Source organism: Prosopis cineraria, unplaced genomic scaffold (assembly GCF_029017545.1).
Source record: "Prosopis cineraria cultivar Desert tree isolate PC_DT_omini unplaced genomic scaffold, ASM2901754v1 PC5, whole genome shotgun sequence".
NCBI lineage: Eukaryota > Viridiplantae > Streptophyta > Magnoliopsida > Fabales > Fabaceae > Prosopis > Prosopis cineraria.
Genome location: NW_026555336.1, coordinates 5,936,884 through 5,962,583, shown reverse-complemented (window position 1 = coordinate 5,962,583; position 25,700 = coordinate 5,936,884). Strand labels below are relative to the sequence as shown.

At 31.5% G+C, this 25,700-nt stretch overlaps 2 protein-coding genes across 4 annotated transcripts; both read left to right on the top strand.

Moving 5' to 3' along the window:
- The first annotated feature begins 1,133 nt into the window (after positions 1-1,133).
- LOC129310665 (uncharacterized) lies at positions 1,134-7,365 on the top strand. Of its 3 annotated transcripts, XM_054952574.1 has the most exons (16): positions 1,264-1,365; positions 1,491-1,633; positions 1,729-1,790; positions 1,937-2,581; positions 2,740-2,806; positions 2,920-2,982; positions 3,617-3,680; positions 3,776-3,869; positions 3,950-4,033; positions 4,112-4,201; positions 4,301-4,328; positions 4,954-5,403; positions 5,486-5,547; positions 6,383-6,492; positions 6,587-6,674; positions 6,760-7,365. In XM_054952574.1, the coding sequence occupies exons 3-16, from the start codon at positions 1,746-1,748 to the stop codon at positions 6,994-6,996; spliced, it is 2,127 nt and encodes a 708-aa protein (XP_054808549.1). In that variant the 5' UTR covers positions 1,264-1,365; positions 1,491-1,633; positions 1,729-1,745; the 3' UTR covers positions 6,997-7,365. The 3 variants fall into 3 exon arrangements, with proteins under 3 accessions (XP_054808548.1, XP_054808547.1, XP_054808549.1); XM_054952573.1 differs by having other exon boundaries at positions 1,134-1,633; positions 1,732-1,790; XM_054952572.1 differs by having other exon boundaries at positions 1,134-1,633.
- A 14,312-nt stretch (positions 7,366-21,677) lies between these two features.
- Positions 21,678-24,084, top strand: LOC129310471 (bax inhibitor 1-like). Its single transcript, XM_054952320.1, has 6 exons — positions 21,678-21,879; positions 22,370-22,513; positions 22,608-22,699; positions 23,192-23,378; positions 23,538-23,693; positions 23,793-24,084. The coding sequence occupies exons 1-6, from the start codon at positions 21,769-21,771 to the stop codon at positions 23,841-23,843; spliced, it is 741 nt and encodes a 246-aa protein (XP_054808295.1). The 5' UTR covers positions 21,678-21,768; the 3' UTR covers positions 23,844-24,084.
- The last annotated feature ends 1,616 nt before the right edge of the window (positions 24,085-25,700 follow it).

The following is a 25,700-nucleotide window of genomic DNA, read 5'->3' as shown; positions in this document are numbered from 1 at the left end:
TTTAATGGAATAAAGCTAGAAACTTATTAAATTTTTAGACAAAATTAATAAAATTTAAGGCTTTTTTAATTCTAGCAAAATGTTGTAAGTGACTTATTAAGAAGACAAAAAGCAGTAAGATTTTAAATTTCAGTTAGGTTTAATTTATTTGCTAATATTTGAGGTAAAAAAAAAATCACTTATGTTAATGTTTCATATTCCATATGCGGCTTCCGAGAATCAATATTAGCTTATTGATTTTGAATTATTTTTATTAATCTCACAAACGCACGCGGCATTTAATATTTTACGCTAATGTAAACTCAGACATCTATTTTTATTATTCCGTGTTTTTTTTTATCTTGTCACTTCTCTATTTTTCTTTTCTAACATTTTCATCATTTCTTCGTCTTATTACTGACTTTATTTTAATTCTTAATTCCTTACTCAAACTTGTAAAATCCTATTTATAAGACTTTATCTATTGACTTTTGATATAAGACTTTTTTTATACAAAATTTAATAAAATATAAATGATATATTTTCAAGAATGCCTTTCTTTAACTCTTAGTTTAATTATAATTTAAGAAAATTGTAAACATTTTTTCCAATCAACTAATTTTTTTATTTTTAAAAAATTAGTCAATAAAACTTCATAGGATAGGATGGGCTTTATACCACGCTCCACTCTTACTCTTTCAACTTTTTCGTTGTTTATATTCTTACAATCTAACTTCAAAAAATATAAAGATTAATGCAGAAATGTTTAAAAGTACAAAAATTAATTCAAAAAATTTTAAAATACAAGTAAAAAATTGAAATTGAAATATATTTAAAAGACCAAACAAATACTTATTCCCTCTATTAAAAAAATATAAGATATTTTATATTTTTAAAAGTTTAATTATTATATTTGTTTTTAAAATGTCTCTATGGAATAAATTATTTTTTTAGAATATTTAATAAGGATAAATATAAAAAGATAGAGTTAATTTAAAAACAAGCAATTATTTTATTAAAAAAATAAAATTTAATTAAAAATATTTTATATTTCTAACGAAACCGGTTAAGGAAAAAGTGAAAGAACTCACAATGGGCGGGATTTGGCACATATACGAAATATTGAACCCAAACGTTTTTCATTCCTTCCCGCGCCTATCCTTCTTCCATCTCTGCGAAAGACCTTCGCTCATTCTTTCTCATTCATTGTCGGTTTCAAGCAATCCGATGGGATCTCTCATCGCCGCCCCACTTCTCGATGCTTCGACCTCCACTGAGTCCGAAATCGCCTGGCACTTGGCGTCTCTTCTTCTATCCCTCGGTCACCCAGCTCATCCCGCCGACCTTGCTTCTCGATGCAATTTAGTCACTGCTTCCCCTGAGCTAGTTGAGTTCCTATGCTCGATCCCCGAATCTCCCATTTTGTTGACCTCCGATTTCCATGTCACTCTCTCTGCTGTTGCTATAGTCGCTGTTGGACGCTTTATCTCCGTAACCGATTTTTTTGGTAGTTCTTTTATACCTAGGTTTGGAATCAGAGTTTCCTCAACGGACGGTTGGGGAAATAGCTGTAGAAAACGGAAACGAAGGTTTATTTTAGAGTCTGATTTTCTTCCCGTGGCAAAAAGAGGGATAACTTGTCATTCTCAACATGGTAACAAGTTACTCCGTTCTTGGTTTGTTCTGATTATGTCCGTTTTAGTGTGTGTTTTTGTTTAATTTTATTGGTACATTTGAATGGCGATGCAGTAGATGAGTTGGATCAAATGAAGATGCTCAGTCCGAAGAGAATCTGCGATGATTCTTCTCGGGTAATTTGTTTTCTCGGTTACTTACCAGCTAGAATTGCGTTTTTAATTTTTGAAGTAACTAAGGGTTAATTATATTGTATCAATTTGAACTCATCTCTGACACTGAAGTGGTCTTTCATGACAATGTAATCATGTTCTTCCTCCAGATTATTCTTCAGTCAAATGGCGCTATAAGCATTGACTTACTCGAAAGTTCAGATCCGTGCAAGGTAATTGAAATGAAGGAGACTTTCGAAAGCAGGACAAGTGTCAATGGCGCATTTAAAGATCTTGAATCTACCAACATGCCTCCGTTGGTGGATGACACAATTAATTGCAATGAAGTAGGTCCAAACGTTAGAATAGGTGATAGCAAAATATCCTTGGAATGTCAGCAGACGTCGTGGTTAATGAGTTCCGGTGGCGCAAAGCCTCTTGGAAACATGATACAGCCATCAAATACCACTTGTTCAGAAATGCCGCTCAAAGGTGAAGCTGGAAGGATTCCTAATGAAAATCGTGATGAAGTTAACTATTTCAATGAAAAGTCAATGGCTGCAGATGTGAAAAATATGGACTTATCTGCGGATCCCCTTTCTTTACGCAAGTTTTCTCAATCCTCTTTGAAGACGAATGCCATGCCCAGCGATGCAACTGTTCCTAATCTGCAAGACGGGTCCAAAACTTCACAAAATGAAGAGAAACGGGACTTTTGTAGAGGTCAGGCATCATTGGGCAAGGGACAGAAAAAGAATTGCAGTGCCATGCATGTCAAGGAAAAAAGGGGAACTTCACACTCAACGTCTCCTGAGGTATGCTTTAAATTTGAAACACTGCTATCTTGTTAACTTTTGCCTGAGATATATTTACACAACTATGTTGGGAATTCACCTTTAGCTTTCTCTACAAGTCAATACATAAGTTGAATCGAAGCTTTTCTGATGAATAACTACTGATTTCTGTTATGTAGGATAAAAAGGAGCGTAAAGAGCTTCCAACATTTGAATCGTACATTGTAGAAGAGGAAGAAGGCTCAGGTATTAAAACGTTGATTCGTTCCTGGTTAGGCTGCTTCATCCACATGATCCGACTCTATTTTGGGTGTATAAATTTATTGACTGTTCTTGTTCTATTAAATTTTTTCCTGCAGGTGCTTATGGCGTTGTCTACAAGGCAAGGAGGAAGAGTGATGGAGCCACGGTTGCCATTAAATGTATACTACATCAAAATCATACCTTTCTACTTCTTAAATCATTGGCTTTTTCTAATTTATAATTCTTTATGACTAAAATTTTGATTATAACATACTTTGAGGGACTACATAATCTTTGTTGACTGAGATGTGCCAAAAATCTGAGAAGCACACTGACACAACATTAATGAGGAAACAAACATAGCAACGTGATAAAAATTGAAGTGTTTCCTTATTGAGTATCACATTATGTAAAATACATTCGTCCAACGCATATTTGGCATGAACATTGTTCACTATCAAATTTGACAGTGCTTCATTGTTCATAGCACATTACTTATCACCATAAAATTAGATTAAGCATTCCTTTTTTTCGCCCCTATGGCCATTTATATTGTGAGAAATAATTATATAATGTGCTTCGTGGTGTAATTATTAGTACTCCCATTCGGCAACTTCAAGAAATTTATTTGATTGCCGTGGCATTGTCAACGATACAGTATGAAAAAGTTTTGCCACCCTTTTCTTAGATTCAATCCATGTTATTCACCATGATATATTAGAAAATCCTACTTTGTTTTCACTGTTCATGAATGACACAAGCAGTGATCTTTCAGAAGTAAAAAGTTCTAATTTTATCATCGAGGCTTTCCAGGTCCTCATGCTAAAGCTCACGGGCAATATGTTACTAACGAGCTGAAAGTGCTCGAACGATTTGGGTAAGGATTATTCAGAAATATTACTTGAGCATTTGCATTGCCGGTCAAGTTTTTAAAATTTGTGACATTTCTATGAAAATGACTTTATAATTCAGGGGGAAAAACTTTATAATTAAATATGAAGGCAGCTTCAAGAATGGAAATACTGATTGCTTTGTTCTAGAACATATCGAGCACGACAGGCCTGAGGTAAATATCTCACATTTAATTGGAATTTCTGTGTTATTTTCTGTTTTTACTCTTATATGCAGAATTTTGCATTGACATAGGTGTTAAGGAAAGAAATCGATATTGTTCAACTCCGATGGTATGGTTACTGCATGTTCAGGGCTCTAGCAACTCTCCACAAGCGGGTATAAATACTTATATTTTATGTAATATCGCGACATTTGGAAAATTAGAGGTTCTTATGACTTCTTATGTGTACACAGGGAGTAATCCACAGAGATGTTAAACCTGGCAACTTCCTTTTCTCCCGTAAGCTTAACAAAGGGTATCTGATTGATTTCAATCTTGCCAAGGTAAGTATTTTGTTTCTGAAGCATAACAGATTTCATTGTTGTTCAATATATAAATCTGTTTTATCTTGTTATTTAGCCTATTCTTGCTGCTTTTCTCAGGATCTGCATCAGAAGCCAGGGAATATCAGTAAGCTTCCACTGCTCTCAGCTTTATACGTATATTTACTAATAACTGAAGTCCTAAGTGAACTATGAATGAATTGCTAAGTCTTTGTTTACGAACAAATGAAGGGGAAAAGAATTTAGGGAGAACCGAAAAGGAGAATTAGAGGAATGGAAGCTAGGCAGCCGCTGTCGATACTCTTCCCTTCACTTGCTGTTTGAACGTCATATAAGCAAGGATAACAGAAATGATGAGATCACTGAAGTTCCACGTTCGCATATGATTTTGATCGAGTTAACATCTTAAGAAAGTTAATTGTGTAATTTAGAATATCATTAGCTCATGTGTTAATAATCTCTTTAACTTTTCTGTACTTTCGGAGATATCTGATTTCATGGGAGTTAAAGATAAATACTGAATTTTCATTTGTTCCCCCTTCCCCTAGCTGCTTCGAATAAAATATAAGAAATTGATAATTTGGTTGTTTGCAAGAAGACCCAATTTCTATGGGACTCTACTTCCAGTCATCACTATGAATATATTGGATAGCTTTCTGTTTGCTGGAGTTTATAGCCTAGTTTACAATGCAAATGATTGCAGGGTTGTGGTTCAAACATTAACTAAAAACTTTCTGTTGAAAATTCTACAGCTTCAACCAAAGGCAGAAAGTTCTCCAATGTCAATTTTTTGGAAGCTACCAATCAGCAGACAACTAACGCCTCCAAGTCGATCTTAGATCCTAGGGAGAACAGAAGAAAGAGTGTAGTGCAACCAAAGACAAAAAATGACAGAGGTAGTGGGCAGCTAATGAAAAGTCAAGGTGCGGACGGCTCAGGAGTGACTTCAGCAAAGGATGTGACTAGCACAAGAACATCACTTGAAAAGAGACTGAGTCTGGTAAAACCAAGGAGGAAAGAGTTGATTAGCATTTTGCAAGAAACACTGTTAGGTCCAAATCAAGAACCATCAAACACTCCTATGAGAAAGCGAGTTCCTGCTCCTCGTAGTAAGATGGTGGGCGAGCACATCTACGTCTCTCCCATGCCATTGAACTCGATCGGCAATGATGTCACTGGTGCCGGATTTCTGCGGAGTAAAGGTTCAGTGCTTTCATTCATAGGCTATATAGATGAGCGGCAGTCAATCAAGAATTTCTTTGTTTAATACTTTTATATTTGCAGGGAATGGAAAGCAGATAAGAGAAGGTTCTTGTGTCGGGACAAAAGGCTTTCGGGCTCCAGAGGTAGGATGATTACGAGCTTGTTAGTCAAATGAATGGCCCAAAAATGTATCTTTTTAATGACTTTACGTTAACACTGTAAAACTTTTGCCAAATTACCACTGGGCTTGAGAAACATATAATATTCTATGATAATAAGTCTTATTCCACTAAATGGGGTTGATTATATAACTCTACAATTAAATTTTTTTTTAGCCTAAATTATACATTACTTTCTTAAATTTTGAATCACGTATATATAACCTCTTTAATTTTTGAAACTTTACAATGAACCCCCTCAACAAGAATATTTATGTGGATAACTCTATTAATTTTATACATAAAATATCTATACATAACTTAAAATTTAGGAGGGTAGTCCGTATATCAAACAAAGTTTGGGGGCTTAAATGTGCACAAAGATAAAGTTTAAGGGAGTTTATAATTAATGGCTAAAAGTTATTTGCATAAACCTGAAAGCTCAAGAATGTTTATTATTAAGTCTTAAAGGTTAAGAGGGCTACTTATATATGGTTGAAAGTTTATGAAAGTTTTATATAATTTAGCCTTCTTTTTAATATAGTGTTGATTACTCTTTATAATAACTTTGAGATGGTAGAAATCCTGTATTTTCATCTTGTTCGGCAAAGATGGTTTATATAATTATTAGTCCAAATAGGAGCATTAGAATTGGTGGAAACTTTTATCACTGTACAGGTTTTCGTTCTTTGGACTTGCTAGTGTGAAAGTAAAAGTTTAGTGGACTTTGGAGAAGTTTCTTTTCTTGGATCGAAACATATAATATGAAGTTTACAGCTAAGCAAGAAGGTTGATGGTAACTGGTGAGTACGTTGTGCAGGTATTGTTCAGGTCTCCACATCAAGGTCCTAAGCTTGACATCTGGTCTGCCGGTGTATCCTTGCTCTATCTCGTAATTGGGAAGACTGCTTTCACTGGTGATCCTGAACAGTAAGAATTTCTGATATAATCCAACACTTCAGCAAGCTTGGCGTATTTAGCTTCACTATTTATTTTCACAATTTCTGTTATGCGCAATTTTCAGGAACATAAAGGATATAGCTAAATTGAGAGGCAGTGAGGATCTATGGGAGGTTGCTAAGCTACACAACCGGGAATCCTCATTCCCTGCGGTATCAATTATATAAGATTGGAGTCCACTCAGACTTTTCATTTAAATTCATGATTTCAACTGAAAAGTAACTGCTTGTGTTATAGGACTTGTACGATAAACAAAGTTTGCCATCTTTGCGACTTCGAGATTGGTGCTCAATGAACACAAAGAGACCAGAGTTCCTAGAAGTCATTCCCGGTTCACTTTTTGATCTTTTAGACAAGTGCTTGATGGTGAACCCTAGACTGAGAATCGGTGCAGAGGAAGCTCTTCAGCATGAGTTTTTTGCTCCATGCCATGAGAGCCTGAGGAAGGAGAGGCAATGCAAGAAGGAATTCTAGAGTTGATCCGGCGTATTTTCTGTCACAATTCATTACTCACTAACAGAGTTCATATTTCCGATTAGCAGTTTGTAATTTTGTGTACAAAAAAATGTCAACAACGTCCCTAGGCTTGTTTTGTTGGAGGGATTAAGGGGGGTAGAAGTCTCTCCCCTCTTGCCTAATTAAAACAAAATGAAGGGGAGGGGTGGACAAAATTTCATCTCCACCCTTGAAAGGTAAAGGGGATTTAGAGAAGTAATTAAAATCAGATCCATTGCTCTCTCCATTTCATGAAATTTCTTCCCGCTACTCTTCCATTTCATTGAACCAAAACACTACAGAAGAAGCTAGATGTGTAAATATTATCTTGTCTTTGCTCTGAGCTGAGTTGATTAGTCCGTTTTGCTGTAATTTCCCCTCCGAGGTATTCTTTTGTTCATTACCCTGTTACTGTTACAGTGAAACAGATGTAATGGCTGTTTCCATGGCTACAACCTGAAATTGTGTATGCACTAAGTACTTGCTAAGGTCTCTGGAGGAGTCGAGGTGTGTTTTTGTCCGAAAGCCCAAAACAGGATATTTCCTACGTCCTGAACATGCGACGATTTCACCAATGCCCTTGGCTAACTCCAATGTTTATCATACTATAACTATATTCCATAAAAACTAGAAAAAAAACGGACGTCAAACATTCATCTTCCGCATCAACTTTGCGGTTTTCATCAGATAATACCAAGGTCTTTTAACAAGTTCTTATAAAAAAAGAAAGAAACAGTTTTTTGTCCTTGCACTTTATTCCTGTTTTATTATAAATTTTTGTACTTTTTTTTAAGCATTTTGGATTCTTATATTTTTATTTTTTAATATTTTATGTTTATTTAAAGTCTCTATACGTTGTTCATTGAAGGATTTAGAACATCAAAAAATAAAAGTATAGGGATTTAAAATATCAAAAAAAAAAGTATAAAGATTTATAGCAAAATGTAGAGATCAAAAGATATATTTTCTCAAGAAAAATTATATACTAAATCTTATATATTTAAAGTATTTATTTTTAATTCAATCAAAATATGTAAATTTTTTATGTATTATTTATTTTATAAAAAATTCTTATTATTAATATTATTAATATATTAAACTTTATTTATGTTGATTTGATTATATAAAAGTACATTAAGCATATAAGATTAAATATTTAATACTTATCTTTTAGATACTTTTTCTAGACAACAATATAAAGCATGTGTAATCACTTTACAATTCTAAAAAAGGTTATTTAAAATTTTATATCTTTTCAATTTACTCTTTCATTAAATACTTAATATAAATGTCTTAATAATTTTAATTAAAAAATTTAATGAATTAATTTTTTAAAAAGAGTAATAAATGAAGTAGGAGTATATAAAAAGATAATTATAAAAATTGCCTATTGCCTTACATTTGGATAAAGCAAATTTTTTAGAAGATGCTTTATATTATAACTAGATAGTTTCCTTTGCGTTGCACGGATTAGATTTAAAAAATTTAAAACAAACACCTTGGATACTATTTATATCAACACATTTAAGATTGTTAAATTTTTTAAAGTTTCTCCATTTAATCATTTTCTTTTTTTTTTTGAATATTCTGTTCATATACATCTTGTCTTTATTTCTATAGCCTATAATAAACTACAAATATAGTTTGAAAAAATTAAATTTTTGATAATTCTATCATACATGATTATGGTGTGAAAACTTCTGAATAGATATCTTTTTATTTTTTTAAATGATGCAAAAAATGTGAATTATGTACTTTTTTTATATTTGAAATATATAAAACATAATTATAGTTCTTACTTTGATTTCATATTTATAGCGTATTGTTAGAAAAATTATAATACAAATATTTTTTTATTGCAATTGCATATAATTATATGTTTAATAACTTAAAAGTGAGAGAATTAATCTTTGTAAATTGTTAAGATTTGATACAAGAAAATTGTAAGTAGTAATATAGACAAACATTCATCAACAATATGAAAAAGTTCTACAAATTGATACATTTTTATTTCATTTTGTGATAGTGAAGTATAAGATAATTTTCTATCATCCAGTACAAGTGACAACAAAGATGCTCTCCAAAAGGTATAACAAGCTTCCTCAGATGCTTGCTCATGCCATTGGCACTCCATGAAAAAATTGAGATAGATGAAGTTACTGTTCTCATAAAACTTGAATTTTATTTTAAAATTTAATAATGAGATGCATGAATTTTTAAAGATAGAGATTGAAAAATATTAAGAAATGTGAAATAAATGAAAAAGCTAAAACGGATGGAGTTACTGCTCCTGTAAAACTTAAATTTTATATTTAAAATTTAATAATAAGATATATGAATTCTTAAAGATAAGGATGGGAGAATATTGAGAGATACAAGATAAATGAAAGAGCTAAAATGGAGGTACTTATTGCTCCCATAAAATTTAAATTTTATATTTAAAATTTAATAATGAGATACATAAATTTTTAAAGATAGAGACTGGAGAATATTGAAAAATGTGATATAAATAAAAAAGCTGAGACAAATGGAGTTACTACTTCTGTAAAACTTAAATTTGATATTTAAAATTTAATAATGAGATATATGAATTCTTAAAGATAGAGCTCAGAGAATATTGAGGGACACAAGATAAATGAAAAAGCTGATATGGATGAAGTTACTACTCTCGTAAAATTTAAATTTTATATTTAAAATCTAATAATGAGATATATGACAAATAAAATGAACCAATGAATGGAAAGAGTTAAAATTTAATCAAAAGTTAATTGATCAATAGTGTTAAAGAAATTCTGACTAATTTATAACTTTTTACAAGATATATATATATATATATATATTGATTCCAGGCAATATTCCATTAAATGTTATGGTTGTATAATTTTTTTTCTAATTTTTTATTAATTAATCCCTCAACTGAAATGTGACTTTTAATATGATAGGCTCATTATTTAATTATTAGAAAAATTCATATAGTTGGTATTCAGCGCGTGCACACATATATCATATATTGGAAAGTTGTATTTAGTTATATTTCGATTAAAAAATGATGCTGAAATTTTTTGAAGGGATTAGTTTCATGATTATTGTTGGATACCTTGGAAATTTGGTTTTTCACCCGGGGGGGATTATAATGGGCTTGTTTGGATACTAATTTGGAGGCTCAAGCCTAATTTTTATTGAATGTTTTTTAGATTGGATTTCGAACTCAAACTTAGCTCTTCTCGGTGCAAGTAAAAAATTGCTTTATTAGATTTTCTGAACTGATTTTACTTGACATCATCTTCCGCATTTGATATCTGAACACGTACAAAGACGTTAAAAATTCATAAGTTAATTGTTATGGCTAAAAAAAAAAAGTTAATTGTTAACCTTCACTACCCCCTCCCATTTATAAATTATACACCCCAAGCATTTTCAGTAGAATTAAGTTACACTTAAAACTCATCAATTTTATTTAAAAATTAAAAAAGTTTCATACTTTATCCATATTTAATACATCCTTAACAAATATCTTACTTTTCTAGTGCCTTACAGCATGGTTTTTTTCCTTGTTAAAACCGTAGATTATATTGTGGGCCCCATCCTAGTTTATCTTTTTTGGAGAGCATAAAAGATTATCTCCCGGAGAGATGGAGGAAAAAGAGTAATCTACTTCCAACTAAATAATACATTCTTGTAGAGGTTTTTGTGTGAAAAATTTTCAAAACATATTAAAAAAATCAGTAAAACTCATAATATTCAAATACTTATCTTACTTGAAACTAGAGCTTGTGGTGTCAAAGCTAATAAAATTATTAGAAAACTGAATTTTTCTAACTGGATTTGTGTTGAGGCTATTGGTTATGTTTATGTTTACTCTAATGTCCAATTGCTACACTGCAATGTTAACATTTTAGTTTCTAATAACTTTTACATGCTCTCTTGTGTTTATGGTTCAATTGTGATGTCCAATTTCTACACTGCAATGTCCAATTGTTTATGTTTACTCAAACTTGGGTTTTTGTGACTTGAATTCTTACAATTGTGGCCTCTTTTAGGATTCTATCATCTTTATTGCTCAAAATGCCACTGACTCTTAGTTTATTGTTGGTGACTTCAACTCATATATTTCCTATGAAGATAAATCAGGGGGTGATAGTTTCAATTAGAGGTCTATGAAATAGTTTAGACATTGTATAAATTCTTCCAACCTTCTAGAGTTGAACTTTAGTGACAAGTATACTTAGGAGAAAGGCAATGTTAAAGAATGTCTTGATTTGGCTTGTGCAACACAGATTGAAAACTTAAATTTCATCAAACCAATTCCTTCCGCCTTCTCAAGTACGATTTTGACCATCATTCGATTAGAATTCAACTTTATAAGAATGACCACTAAGAGTACCATCTTAAACCATTTCGTTGTCACGCTGCTTGGATGCTTGAGGATTCTTTTCACCCTCTGATTAAAGAATCGTGGACTACTAATGGCTGTAATGAGGGAGTGATTAAATTTGCAACTTATGCTTCCTTTGGAATAAGGAAAATATCGATAGTATATCTTCCAAAAAGAAAATAATTTTATAAAGATTGAAGGGAATTGAAAAAAAAACCATAGAAATAATTACTTTTTAAGGGAACTAGAAAAGTCTCTTTGGGAAGATTACAACAAAGTTTTCATGCAAAAAGATTTAATTTGCTTCTAGAAATCTAAATGTAAGTGGTTAAAATAAGGAGATCAAAACACTAAATTATTCCATGCAAAAAAAGGAACCATATTTTATCTCTTAAAGCAAATGATGATACTTGGATCTGGGATCAAAATATGCTAGAAAAGATGGTTGTTTCCTACTTTGAAGACTTCTTTAAGGAAGACAAAAACATCAAACCTAAGGTAACCACTGAAAGAAGTTTCTCTACCCTCTCCTCCATTCAACTGCAATCCTTACACAGAGAGATACCTATTAATGAAATCAAGAATGGTACTTTTGACATTGGGGCCTTCTAAGCTCTAGGTCTTGATGGGATCAACGCAGGTTTCATTTATTCTTACTGGAATGATCTAAAGCATAGCATCATTAAACTTACCAAAAGGGTTTTTAGGGACTCCAACTCTCTTAGGGAGATTAATGACACCATCATTACTTTGATCCCTAAGATTGACCACCCTACTTGCATGAAAGATTTTTGCCTTATATCTCTTTGTAATGCGAGCAACAAAATTATCACCAAAATTATCTCTAATTAGCTACATACTTGTATTGTAGCTTCATTCAAGGTAGGTAGAGTAATGATAATATCATAATTGCTCAAGAGATTATTCACTCTATGATAAATAAAACAAGCAAAAAAGGTTTTATGGCTTTAAAGGTGGATTTTGAGAAGGCTGTTGATAGACTGTTTTGAAAATTTATTAACTATACTCTCACCATAAGGATAAATAGTCATTTTAGAAAATTAATCTATGCCACCATCCCTACTATAAGGAAGAGAGTACTATAGAATAGAGAACCATCAAAGGAATTCAAACCTTTTAGGGGCATTAGACATGAGGATCCTCTTTCTCCTTATCTTATTATTCTTGTATTGAACATTTAAACCATTGCATTTTTAGTAGCATTAATAAAAATAAATGAAAGCCAATTAGATTAACTCTTAAAGGGCCTCCTATATCTCACTTTTTTTTTTTTTGCTAATGACCTATTGCTTTGGCAGAACTATATCTATCTCAAGTAATGTTCACTCAACAATGTCTTTCTGACTTTTGTTGCGCCTCAGTATAAAAGATTAATATTGATAAGTCTAAACTTTTATGTTCCAAGAATATCAATATCAATGAAGCTTCACAATTTAGTGATGAGTTAGGAATTTCTCTCACAAGAAATCTTGAAATAACCTTGGAATTCCACTAATGCATGAAAAAGCTTCTAAACTCACCTTTGCTCCTCTTCTTGATAAGACAAATTCAAGCTTGGCTAACTAGAAAAGCTGTTATCTAAATATTACAAGAAATATGTGCTTATACTATGCAAGCTATGCTCTTACCTGACAACGTTTTAGCATAATTGGAAAAAATATCTAAAAATTTTCTTTAGGATTCGTCAGATGAAAACAATAAACCTCATCTTCTCTCTTGGGAATATGGTACTACAAATAAAAAAGATGGAGGACCTGGCATGAAGCTCAAGAGTCAAAATATTTCCTTTATCTATTGGATAGGGAGGCGCAGTAAAAGATTAAAATTTTAAAATCTCTGTCCAGATATGGACCGAATGAATTCATTTAAGTCAAGATAGATAGAAGAGTTACTTTTTAATTTTTCAAACTTGACGCGTGTTCTCTTCAAGAGTTTCGATCTTAGGAGCTGATAATGTAGATTTGCTCCTTCTATTGGTATCCATATGAATGAATCTTTAACTCGAATAATGTGCTAGCGCTCTAGCGTTCGTTTCTTTTTGAACGTTAGTTTTCCTTTCTCTAAGGTGTTTCGTGGCTTTCAAAGTGTTTTTGCCATCAAAACTTTTCTAACTCGCTTTTTATAAATCACGTCCCTATCTATATATAGTATATGGATCAGGTTTTTCGTTTTTCACTTAAAGAGCCCATGAAAATTTAATTAAATTTATCTCATAAATTTAATTCTTGATATCATATCTAATTCAAATTTATTTTGTGAATTTAAATTATAAAATTGACATGATATTCTCTCATATCATGTTAGTTATTAAATTTAATCTATCATATAAAATTTAATTTAAAAATAATACAATATAATATAATATATATCACATATACATATTATATTATATATATACACGAATATATATATATTTAAAAAATATATATAATTATATTTTAAATTTTAAATTTTATATAAATATATATAAATGTTTATCAAATAAATATTCAAATATATATATATATATATATAATTCATTCACCCTATATTACTTTCATTTAATCTAGACATATTTTAGATTAATGAATTCAGATATTATAGCTCGAGTTGGGCTATTCTTATGTGCGACCCTGTAGGCCCATATGACGTTGGTAGCGGGATAATTATGCTATTAGCCCATAAGTCATAAGTGGCTTCTAATAAGGCATTGCAACTACCTAATTCACATGGGATCGATGATCTAATGTAACCTATCATGCAACTGTATCACATCCCTTTTGTCATGCGATATTTCGATTAAGTGTGAGACATGAAATCGTCATTCTCCTTTATTTGATCATTACTTTCTCGATCTCTAAGTGGACTGACTGTAGCAATGAAAAAACTCTTTTTATTATAGTATGGCTACATATTTTCTCAGTTTTACTGATCGAGGGGCCCAGTAATATCTCTTACTTAATGTGAGGGACAAATTTCATCTTGACCACTCATATTCCTATGCATGAATATTACTAAATTCAATCATAATCTTTATAATCACTGGGTCAAAGGTAACTTTTGACTAGGTTAAAGTTCAGTGATATAGTTATTATGATGATCTCAGGTCAAAAGGCTTAATGATATAGTTACACATAAGAAAAGCTTATGAGTTATACCATACAACTTTCTCATAGTGGGTCGATCCAGCACCTTGTACTCTTTCACGTACTTATGACTTTGATTTGTATTTCTATAACTAATCAAAGTCATATTAGTCTTGTTTCATCTATAATCCCTCATAGATGACCGACTAGGGACATTTAGGACAATCACTATAGTCTATCTAAGGATACAGTTATCATAATGAAGATGCAATTGATATGATAACAAAACAGAAATTCATAAACTAACAATGTACATAGTATAATAATTGACCCTAGGGCATAATTTCCAACATGATCATGAGACTTTGCTGGGATCTCATCACTAAATCAAATTGCCTTTAGGTTTAGATCTTATGTGGCAAATGTAAATGCAACAAACCCACAATTTATATGGTTGTTAAACCTAGCTCTTGCTCATATACCTAGAATAGCATATGCAAAATTTGAGATAAGTTTATTTCTCATGATGGTTGGAAAGTGTAACATCCTAAGTTTCTCAATTAGTAATTATCAGTGTTTTTAAGGGTAATTTAATCAATTTATGTAAATTATTGATTTAGTAAGATTTATGAAAAACTAATATAGTTTTTGAATCTTTGGATAGTCTTAGAAGAGGGCTAGGGTTATGTTTGAGTAGGCTATGGCACATAAGAGAGTTTAAAATTTTATGAGACTTCCTGTACCATGCATTGCTGCGCACGTGCAAAATCTACACTTATCAAATCGCGAATCAAACTCAAAAAATAGAAGAGAGAAAGAAGAAACTTGAGAGTAGTGATGAAAAGAGACTTGTTGCTGCTAGAACTTTCTTCCAACATAATTTTGCAAGCCTTTCAAGCTTCATATATATTGGGTAAGCCTTCCTTTTTTCTCCCTTTCCCTCATTATGCAAAAATATGGCTATTTAAGGTAATTGGGGCTTTGATTTCGGTTCCCTTAGGTTTAGATCAAACCCAATAGTTTATTTGAGGTCTTGGAGAGTTAAATCAAGCTTCTAACCCTAAGTTTATGAGTTTTGTGGTGATTGAAAATTTTTTGTAAGGGTTTGGACGAACCTTAAGTATAATTTAAAGATTTTAAGACAATATGGGATATTGGTTAGTAATTTTGATGTGTTGGGATATTTAATAGGATGGTTAGAGTGTTTAGGAATGGTTGATGCTATTAGAAAAGTAATTTAGATATTTTAGACACTTAGAACTTAGTGAATTCAGAGTTATCCGGAGTGATAATTGATGATTGTTACTTGATTGTATAGATTGAGCATTGCTCGAGCTATATCATACGTATAGAATGTGTGGAGCTAATATTGAGCCACGGTAACCCTTTTGTATGATAAAGGGTTGAGGTAACGGAGTAATTTACACTATTCAATTATATTGCTCAACTATATGTGAGTATATATGTTAAATCTATTACGTGAGATTTGATTACATTGCATATTGTGAAATGTGATTTTGTGCATAAAAAATCTAATTGCAAATGATAAGGATAATGAAAATTATATATGTATGGGTTGAGAAATTTAAAATGTATATGTGATATACATATTGAGTGTGGGCATGATCATATTAGAGGGTGGGAGTTCACCCGTAAAAAGGAGTAGTAGAAGTCCATATGGCATGTATCTTCTTAGTATCTAGTAAGGCATGGTGTTGGAGATTTTCTCCTTAATATCCATGCTAGATACGGTGTTGAAGAGTAAAACTCCTTAGCATCAATGATGCATTGTTGGAGCAATGATACCTCGATTCGTGTGCGATAGGGGGAAACTATAGTTCGGAAGTGGGATAGGACACCTTTGGCCGAGTGATCCTACCATTGAAGGCAAGCTTGGATCATTATAAATGTACACTTAGTTCAAGAGCCTATGGTTTTGGTCAGGGTGATATGGAGGCTCAAATGATAGAACGATCATGTTAGTGGTAAAAGATTTGTACTGATGAAAAGAGTATGTGGTGATATGCTAAAATTATATTTTGGAGTTTTATAGTTTTACTCTTTTATGGTTGTACATGTTAATTAATAGTATTGAATTATTCTGTTACTAAGATGTTTATCTCACCCTGTGATTATATTTTATAAATGAGGGCTTTGATGGGGGCAAGGAGAAGAAAGAGGCATTTGAAGAGTGAAGAGCATAATTGTATAGCTCTTTCCTTTTCTCTTTTTGGGTATTATAATGAATATTATCAATATATATATCAACTTAGGAATATAACATTGTTGTGATTATCCCTTGATAAGAATTTGTGATAAGGGTGTTTGTATCTTGGTCCAAGGTTGATGTTGTGGATTAAGTTTGTGTGCTTGGCCAAGTTACATTTATATGTGATATATTTAAAGAGATGAATGTACCAAAATGACTAAGTTGATACGTGTGTTAGATTTTATCCACCCCTTTATGTTATTGTGAATGGGTGTTTTAATAGTTATTTTGAGTGTGAATGCTTAATTATATGTTATGATTGAATTGCCATGTTGTGTGTGATCCATTTAAGGTGGTCAAAGTATTTCTGGGGATAATGGCAATTGGCATTGTGAGTTGGTCACCTTTCTATGTGTTTTGATATGAAAACAAATCATTTTGGGTTCAGGTATTCATCTTTTAAACAAATGATTGTTTGAGTGTAAAACTAATACCATTAGCTAGAGGGCTCAAAGAACTTCGTGTAGACACTTGAATCGTCTAAATTAGATATTGGATGGTGAAACAGCGTGCTCCAAAAGTTTGAAAGGCAATGCCATCCACTGTGGCGGGCATGGCGGCGAACGGACTAGAATTGTTGAAAAGTGGCTTTTTTAGCGTAATTTGACGTGGTTTGATTTTCATGCTTCTGTATTTATTCTAAATTAATTTTTAACCATGGTTTGAGCTCAAACAATATTTTAAAAAGGGTTTTCTTGGGATCCTAATATTTTAAACTAATTATCTTTTAAACCATTGGGTTGTGATAACTTCTTTATGGGATTTTATTTAATTCTATCCTAGTTATCACAATGGCGTGTATAAGTGTTTTCTTGGTAATGTCGAGATGGATATTATAAAAAGTAGGTAGAGGAGACTAGATATCATTCTCGTATGATAAATGGTCTCCAATCCTTGACCCCCTTGTTAGATATGCTTTCCATAATGCCAATTCTATTCGTCATGCAAGAGTCTTCTATTTCTACAATACCGCAAGTGGTTGAAATTTTGATCTTTTAAAATGCTACCTCCACTTTGATGTGACTAGATAGATTGCTCTTATACAACCTTCTAACCAATAGGGTGATAATGATCTTTTTTTTAGGCCTTCCTCTAATGTTAACTTCTCCATTAAATCTGCTCACAAAGCTTTAGATATCCGAAACAACCAAAACAACTACTCAGATATGTGGCATAGGATTTGAAAGTAGCCCACTTATAAGAAAATTAAGTATTTCCTTTGCAAAGTTGTTTGGGATCATCTCCAAACCAACTGCACATATGCTAATGAAAATACTTCTCAGCAACATATATGCCCCTTGGGTTGTAACTTCACTGACTCTTCTATTCATATTTTTTGTGATTGCAAGGAAGCTCAAGAGATTTGAAAAAGATTAGTGAATCACACAAAACTTAATACCTTTTTCTCTCTTGTTGTGCTTGATTAGATAATTTGAAATGCTAAAAATGAAGTAGGTAGTTTGATAACAAGAAGGACTCCTAGGCAAAAACTTTTTGTCCAAACATGCTCGAACATATGGAAAGCCAATTATAAAGATGATATTCTGGAAAGTGGCATTGTCTTCTTCTGCACTCAACAGATAATCAACGGCCTAAAATGTCAATATAAGATCAACCAATTGAGCAAAAGAGAACACATATATGAAGTTAAGTGAAGGCCTTTGGAACCTAGTTGGGTTAAAATTGACATTGATGGCTTAGGTAATATTAATGGTACTGCTACTTAAAAAGTATCATTAAAGATGACAAAAAATTGAATTAAAAGATTTTCTAAAAATCTTGAATATTATCCCAGTACAGTCAGGGATGTACCCACGTTATACAAAGTTGCAAATATTATACCTTTTTTTTTGTCAAAATTACATTTGCCCCCTTTTTAAAAATGGTAGTTGCTCTCATAAAAAATCAATTGTCTCGTATTTTTTTTAAAATTATCAAGCATACATATTTAAAAATATTCTTTACTTTTATATTTATTATAAAAATAAATTTATGATATAAATGAAATTAATATATATTTTTAAAATTCTCCTATAATTTATTTATATACTATTTTAATTAATATTTACAATTAGATTCTTTTTGAAAAATATTTATAATTATATTTGATATGAATATTGCTTCAATTACTAAATTTTTCTGAGTTTGTGGCCGAGTACAATAGTTGAGCTTTTAAAAATTTTAAAAAGTCCCAATCTTTATTAAAATGAGAAATTATTTAAAATTAATTTCTACTCAAATTTCATGAAGTGACGCCAAGTTTTGAGGGTCCGTTTTCTTTTCCCAGTTTATCTTTTCCCGAGACAAATAGAGCGATCTGGATGGAAGGTGCTCATGGTGCATGCAAGGCCGATCTGTCAAGCTTCCATTGGCTAGGCTACGTAGATATATGCTGATATGTTCTCAACAACGTTAGTCAACGGCAACCATACAAAGAAAAAATGCATTGCATTTTTTAGGAAAATGATTATATAATAATAATAATAATAGTTCGTTACTTAGTCGACAAGTTATAGCAAAATATTTGGAAAGCGTTTCCAAATTTAACTGACTCTACGCGGCCAAAAAACTTCAAAAAGAGATTTTTTTTTTTGATGGGGCAAAAAGAATAACATTAAAATAAAAAAATATTTAAATCATTAAAATCATATATTTATAGTTTTTTCCGATTATAAAAAATTTAACTAACATAATTTAAATCATTAAAATTATATATTCACCTTCTCTTTATTTTATTTAATTATAAAGACCTTTCTTTTACTTTTAAAGTCTATACGTCCTTCTGAAATTCAAAAGCCACATAATAAGAATCTTCCATCCACTCTTAAAAATTCTTGTTATATTTATTCACAACTGATTAATTGACTGTCAAATTAAATATATTGAATTACTTCTCTTTAATATAATTTTGAAAATATATCATTCAAAGATATCAACCAATGATTAAATAATTTTAAAATATCAATACAGAATTAAGGGGCTGATTTGAAAATAATTTTAAATGAAAAAATATTATAATATTGCTGTTTTTCTTTTTAAATTAATAAATAGTTATTTGTTAATTAGCAAGTACTCATTTACATTTAATAAAAAATTATTTGATAATTAACAAGTTTAAGAATATGAAAGAGCTTCCTTGTGAGGAGGGATAAGTGCAGATTATATTTTAATAAGTAATCATTCGTTAATTAATAAGTGCACATTTGTATTTAATAATAAGTCATTTAGTAATTGACAAATCCAAGAACATAAAAGAGTTTGTTTGTGGAAAAGGACAAATGTATATCATGTTTCAATAAATAGCTATTCATTAATTAATAAGTATCAATTTGTATTTAAAAAAAAAGTCATTCGTTAATTTACAAGTTTAATAATTTAAAAGAGTTTGGTTGTGAGAAGAAACATATGTATATCATGTTTCAACAAGTAACTATTCATACATTAACAAATACCTATTCACATTAATCAAGAAGTCATTTGTTAATTGATAAGCTAAAAAATTCAAAAGAACTTGCGTGTGAAAAGGAACAATTGTAAATTATATTTCAATAAGTAACTATTCATTCATTAATAAGTATCAATTACATTTAACAATAAATCATTCGCTAGTTAATAAGTTTTAAAAAAAATAAAAGAAAAACAAGGATATTGTAATTCTTTCACATCTAAAATTATTTTCCAGTCCATCTTGCATGATATTTTAAAATATTTTAATCTTTGTTAGATATTAATTTACCTTAGTAGTCCTTGAATGACATGTTTCCTATAATTTTTGTTTAAAAATCATTAAGGTTCAAAAATACCTTTAATGCACATATTTTTAATTTTGTAATCATATATTCAATTTTTAATTACATAAATTTATAACTTATAATATGTTTTTTACAATTTATTTATTGTTATTTTTTCAAATTTACAAAGACAGCTGGTAATTAAGTTCAAGTTTGAAGGGCCAACGTAAAAAAATCTGAAAATGAAATTAGGAACATGCTTAACAAAGTAACATATTCTTAATGTTTGAGTCCATTAAGGACAGTCTCAAAGTGGCTCAAAAAATCTCAAGTCAAGCCCAATTGAGATTCGGCTTGGCAATGTCCAAATAACATTTTACTTTTAAAAAAATTAAACATATTAAAGATTAAATTAATCTTTTGAATTTTAATTTATTTTATACTAAGAGACAATGTATTTGAGTTTATAATTATAGATATTTTCTTAAAAAATAAAAATATTAACATTTTTATATGTTTATTTTTTTAAATCTGTAAAATATATTTTGATCTTGATTTTTAAACTTTAAAACCATAACTTTTTTCAAAAAAAATTATTTTTCTATATTTTTTAATTATTCTAAAAATATATTTTATATTTGTTGATAATAATAAAAATAAATAATTTTAAAAAAATAAATTTTATTTTAAAAAATGAAAAAATTAATAATTCAGGTATTTAAACAAACCTGAAAAAGCCTAAAAGCCCAAGAGTATTAGAATCATGCTTGATTATCTGATCTTTATATATGTACGGATTTATTTTGACTACCTCGAATTAAGCCCCACTGGAATAAGTACAATCAACTCATGTCACGGACTCCACCCAATATCATTTCTTATATTACCCTCCATCGAATAATAAACGGATTATTTATTTTTTAATTATTATTTCTCGTTCGTAGAAGTTTCTGGAATTAAAAATTTCCGATCTGCTTTTGTGTGAGATCATCAATGAATGGGGCCACACGCTCTTAACTTTCGCGAAATTGCTAGCAGCAGCGAGAAAGTTATTCATATTCCAGTAGGGATATTATAGTAATTTCGTAATATCAGAAATCTCCCGGAAATTGATCCTCCCTCATACCTTCCTTCCACGAGGTGTCCGTGAACGCTATATAACTAAACAATCGCATTTATCTGCCATTCCACCTACTTGTTGCGATTTCCATTCTCAGGGACCAGGGTTCCTTTCTTGCTTTCTCGTCAACGAATTCTATTGCGACTTTCTGCGCTCTTTGTTCGATTCCGATGGACGCATTCACTTCTTTTTTCGATTCGTCTTCCAGAAACCGCTGGAATTACGATACTCTCAAGAACTTCCGTCAGATTTCTCCGGTCGTCCAGAGTCACATTAAGCAGGTTTTTTTTCTTTTTTTGGCCTTCTCTAATCTACTGTCAGGGTTCTCGCAGATATTTCTGCATCTTGATTTAGATTTACCCAGCGTAAGATTGTGAATATCTGAATTCACGAGTTAGGGTTTCTGTTGTAATCATGAAAGAATTTTTTTAATTTTGATTTCCGGTTTTGGATTACGAACTAAAATGAAGAATTCTTGGTATTATATTTATCATGCTAATAATATTTCATGTTATTCCATATTAATTCCTTTTTCTTGTGATAATATCGATGGTCGAAGAACTTGATGCTGAACTTTGTTTGTTTATTCAATTTTTTCCTGGATTAGTTCTGGATATGATATTTGTCTGGAGTTTAGAAATTCCTGGAGCAAAGCATGCAACGAATTTCTTTAACCTCTTAATGCTTTGCATTTGTTATCAATCATCCTATTCATTTTTAGACGATACTTTGTCAAATTTTCATTGTTTTTCATTCTGAAATTTATTTCAGGTTTATCTTGCTTTATGCTGTGCTGTGGTTGCTGCCGCCGTTGGAGCTTACCTTCATATCCTGGGGAACATCGGCGGTTTTCTGACAACAGTCGCATCTCTGGGGAGCATTGTTTGGTTGCTGTCCACACCTCCTTATGAAGAGGTATGAATCTGCCGCTTCTGCGGCTTTCTACTTACATTATATTATCATGTTCTACAATACACCTGTAACTCACTTTCTGTCTCATGATTTGCAGAAAAAGAGGGTTGCTTTGTTGATGGCTTCCTCATTGTTTCAGGGGGCCTCCATTGGACCTTTGATCGATTTGGCTATTGAAGTTGATCCAAGGTATTAATCCATGACTCCATTCAGCTCTAAAATGTTTTCCTTATCTGGTCTATGCCCTTCCATTCGTGTTTGTTCAGCTCATTATGCCTACTGATTTCCCTTGTATCTGTGTATGACGGAAAAAACCTTTCCGATGTTTCTGGCTCTGATTTCCGTTATGCAATCTAAATATTGCAAAGCCAATCTAAATATTGCAAAGCCTTGCTGATATTTTAATCCTACATTCTTACCATCCCTACATTGTGTGCGGTAAGATAAGATCACATTGGTATTTCAAGGAAGAAGGATTTTTATGAGTGATTTTGTAAGCCGCAAGATGACGGCTTGCTTAATGCATATCATCTTTTACTTTTTTTTTTTAATTTTGATATTTTCGCCTTCCTTCTTTCTTTATTTGTCTCTCCCAAGCTGTTTGACTTTACAGTGGCTTCCATGGCTTTCGTGGTCCTTTGAATTTTAGGTTATTTTTAACATTTTCTTTCGTTGTTTCAGCCTTATCTTCACCGCCTTTGTGGGAACTTCATTGGCCTTTGCTTCTTTCTCAGCGGCAGCTTTAGTGGCTAGGCGCAGAGAGTACCTCTATCTTGGTGGTTTGCTTTCTTCTGGATTGTCCATTCTTATGTGGTTGCACTTCGCTTCTTCCATCTTTGGCGGTGCGGCTGCGGTCTTTAAGTTTGAGGTAGAGTTTTCGGATTATTCCTGTTTTTGTTGTGATATCCTGTGGCAATCTGAACTCTGAAGCTGCGCTAGCTTTACTTCCTTCCTGCTACAAGTTAAATAGGCTATCTGACAAGCTTTGGTTATAAATTTGACATGACTTCATTTGTTAACATTTCAGCTTTACTTTGGCCTTTTGGTATTCGTGGGCTACATTATATTTGACACCCAAGAAATAATTGAGAGGGCTCACTTTGGGGATCTGGACTATGTGAAGCATGCCTTGACCCTCTTCACTGATTTTGCTGCAATCTTTGTCCGTATTCTCATAATTGTGGTAAGTTCAACTTGACCGTTCTTTTCAATTTTCTAAATAGTTGTTTTCTTCCTCTGTTTGGTTTTTAACTGGGTGTAATTTGTAATGATTCTCTTGCAGTTGAAGAATTCAGCAGAGAAGAATGAGAAGAAGAAAAAGAGGAGGGATTGAATGCTGACACGTGGATTTGGTGGAGGTTACCCTTTACTTTTTTTGTGATATGCAGTTTCGGCTGTCTAAAAACTCTACCAACTTCTGGAACCTGTACATTGTGAATTTAGTTGTTTCCCCGCCATGTATTCGTGGGACTTGCCATGATTTCATCCAAATATTTTCGGTTTCAGCTTTCATAATACCACCATATCTTGTTTTAATGTAGAATTAGAATATAAAGCCTTTATATTTCTACTTTTTTCTTCGTCTTCTTTTTGTGGAATATATTACCACTGAGGCGCTGATTTTTGATTTTGTATACCTTGTTTAAAGATGCAGTGTGTTTCGATCATGTTTGCGAAAATTTAATTTTCACAATCTGTAATTTGGATAGAAGTGTAAAGTAATTTTATGTTGAGATGTATTTTTTTAAAAAAATAAAGGTTAATTTAACAAGCTGAAGCTTAATTAAATAATGTAATTTGGAAATGTAAAGGTAGAAAACGACGAGGAGTTTTCTTTTGTTAGGTGGGGCTGGAAATTATATGTATTATAATTTTCATAAATTATAATATAATATTATAATAATTAACCTTGTCAACTTCTTGAACGTTGTTTCTTTATGAGGACTCATCCCTCTTCTTTTCTCTTCGTTTAATCTTTTTGCTCGTAACACTTCCTTCGCCGTAAGGATATCATGGGTGGGCGGGCCATGCTTCACTGGAAGATCAATAGGAGGGTGGAAGAATAGTATTACTCCTGCGAGCCTGCAACTTCGGTGTCTGACAATATGGGAGGGTTCAAAGTTTTATATTCCGAGTGTTCTCTTGTCGAATGTAGCGAGTGTTTCTTGAGATTTTCTGGTTAAAGCAAGCCAGTGTTAAGGAGATTTAACTAATGTTTGAGCCTTCTTAACACCAAACCAAGCAAGCACTTGTTACAATTCTGAACGCATGTCTTAGCTACGTTTGATGCGACCTAAATTCTTTGCCACAACAATGGATTGGATAGTTGAAAATATTGACCCCTAACCCTAAGCAATTGTGCAAATTTTGGATAAGTAAAGTAGGGGTGTTCAATTTGAACTCGTCTCAATTGACCCGATATCGTCCTGATCATATCGGGACAGGTCTTGTCCCGATTCAAAAATAATTAAGGCAAGACTTTACGGGATGAGATAGGAAAAGGATTCGGGACGAGACAGGACGGGACACAGAATTACTATTGGAACGTCCCATCCTGTCCCAAATATTATATATATATATATATATTATTTTTAATTTTAAATATATTAGTTATATTAATATAATTTATACTTATATTAATTATATCAATTATAATTTCAATATTTGTAATTATTATTTAAAACTAAAGTTGTTTTATATTGATAATTTTAATGATATAAAGTAAACATGGTGATATCTTTCTTTATAATATATTAATTATATTAATATAATTTATTCTCATATCTATTTATCTAATAACTTTTATTTATATTGTATTTTTTGCTTTATTTTTAAAAAAATAATTAATTTAACACATCTCAATTAAAGTAAAAGAACAATGATTTGATGTTATGCTTGACTTGCTTGTTGTTGCTATTCTTATAGTCTAAAGATCACTTGTATTAGCTATTATAATGTATAGTTGTGATTAATGTAATTTAATAATTAACTTTAAATTATTGTGATTTATGTACTTGTGTTATTTTAATTTTAAACTTAATAAATTATATGATTTAAAATTTTAATGAATGTTATTATTTAGATATTTCTTCAATATTATCTGATTTATCGAGACAACGGGACGTCCTGATCTTATTCCGGTCCCGTCCTGACTCCTAACGGGACGGGACGGGACACAGGATCAATATTC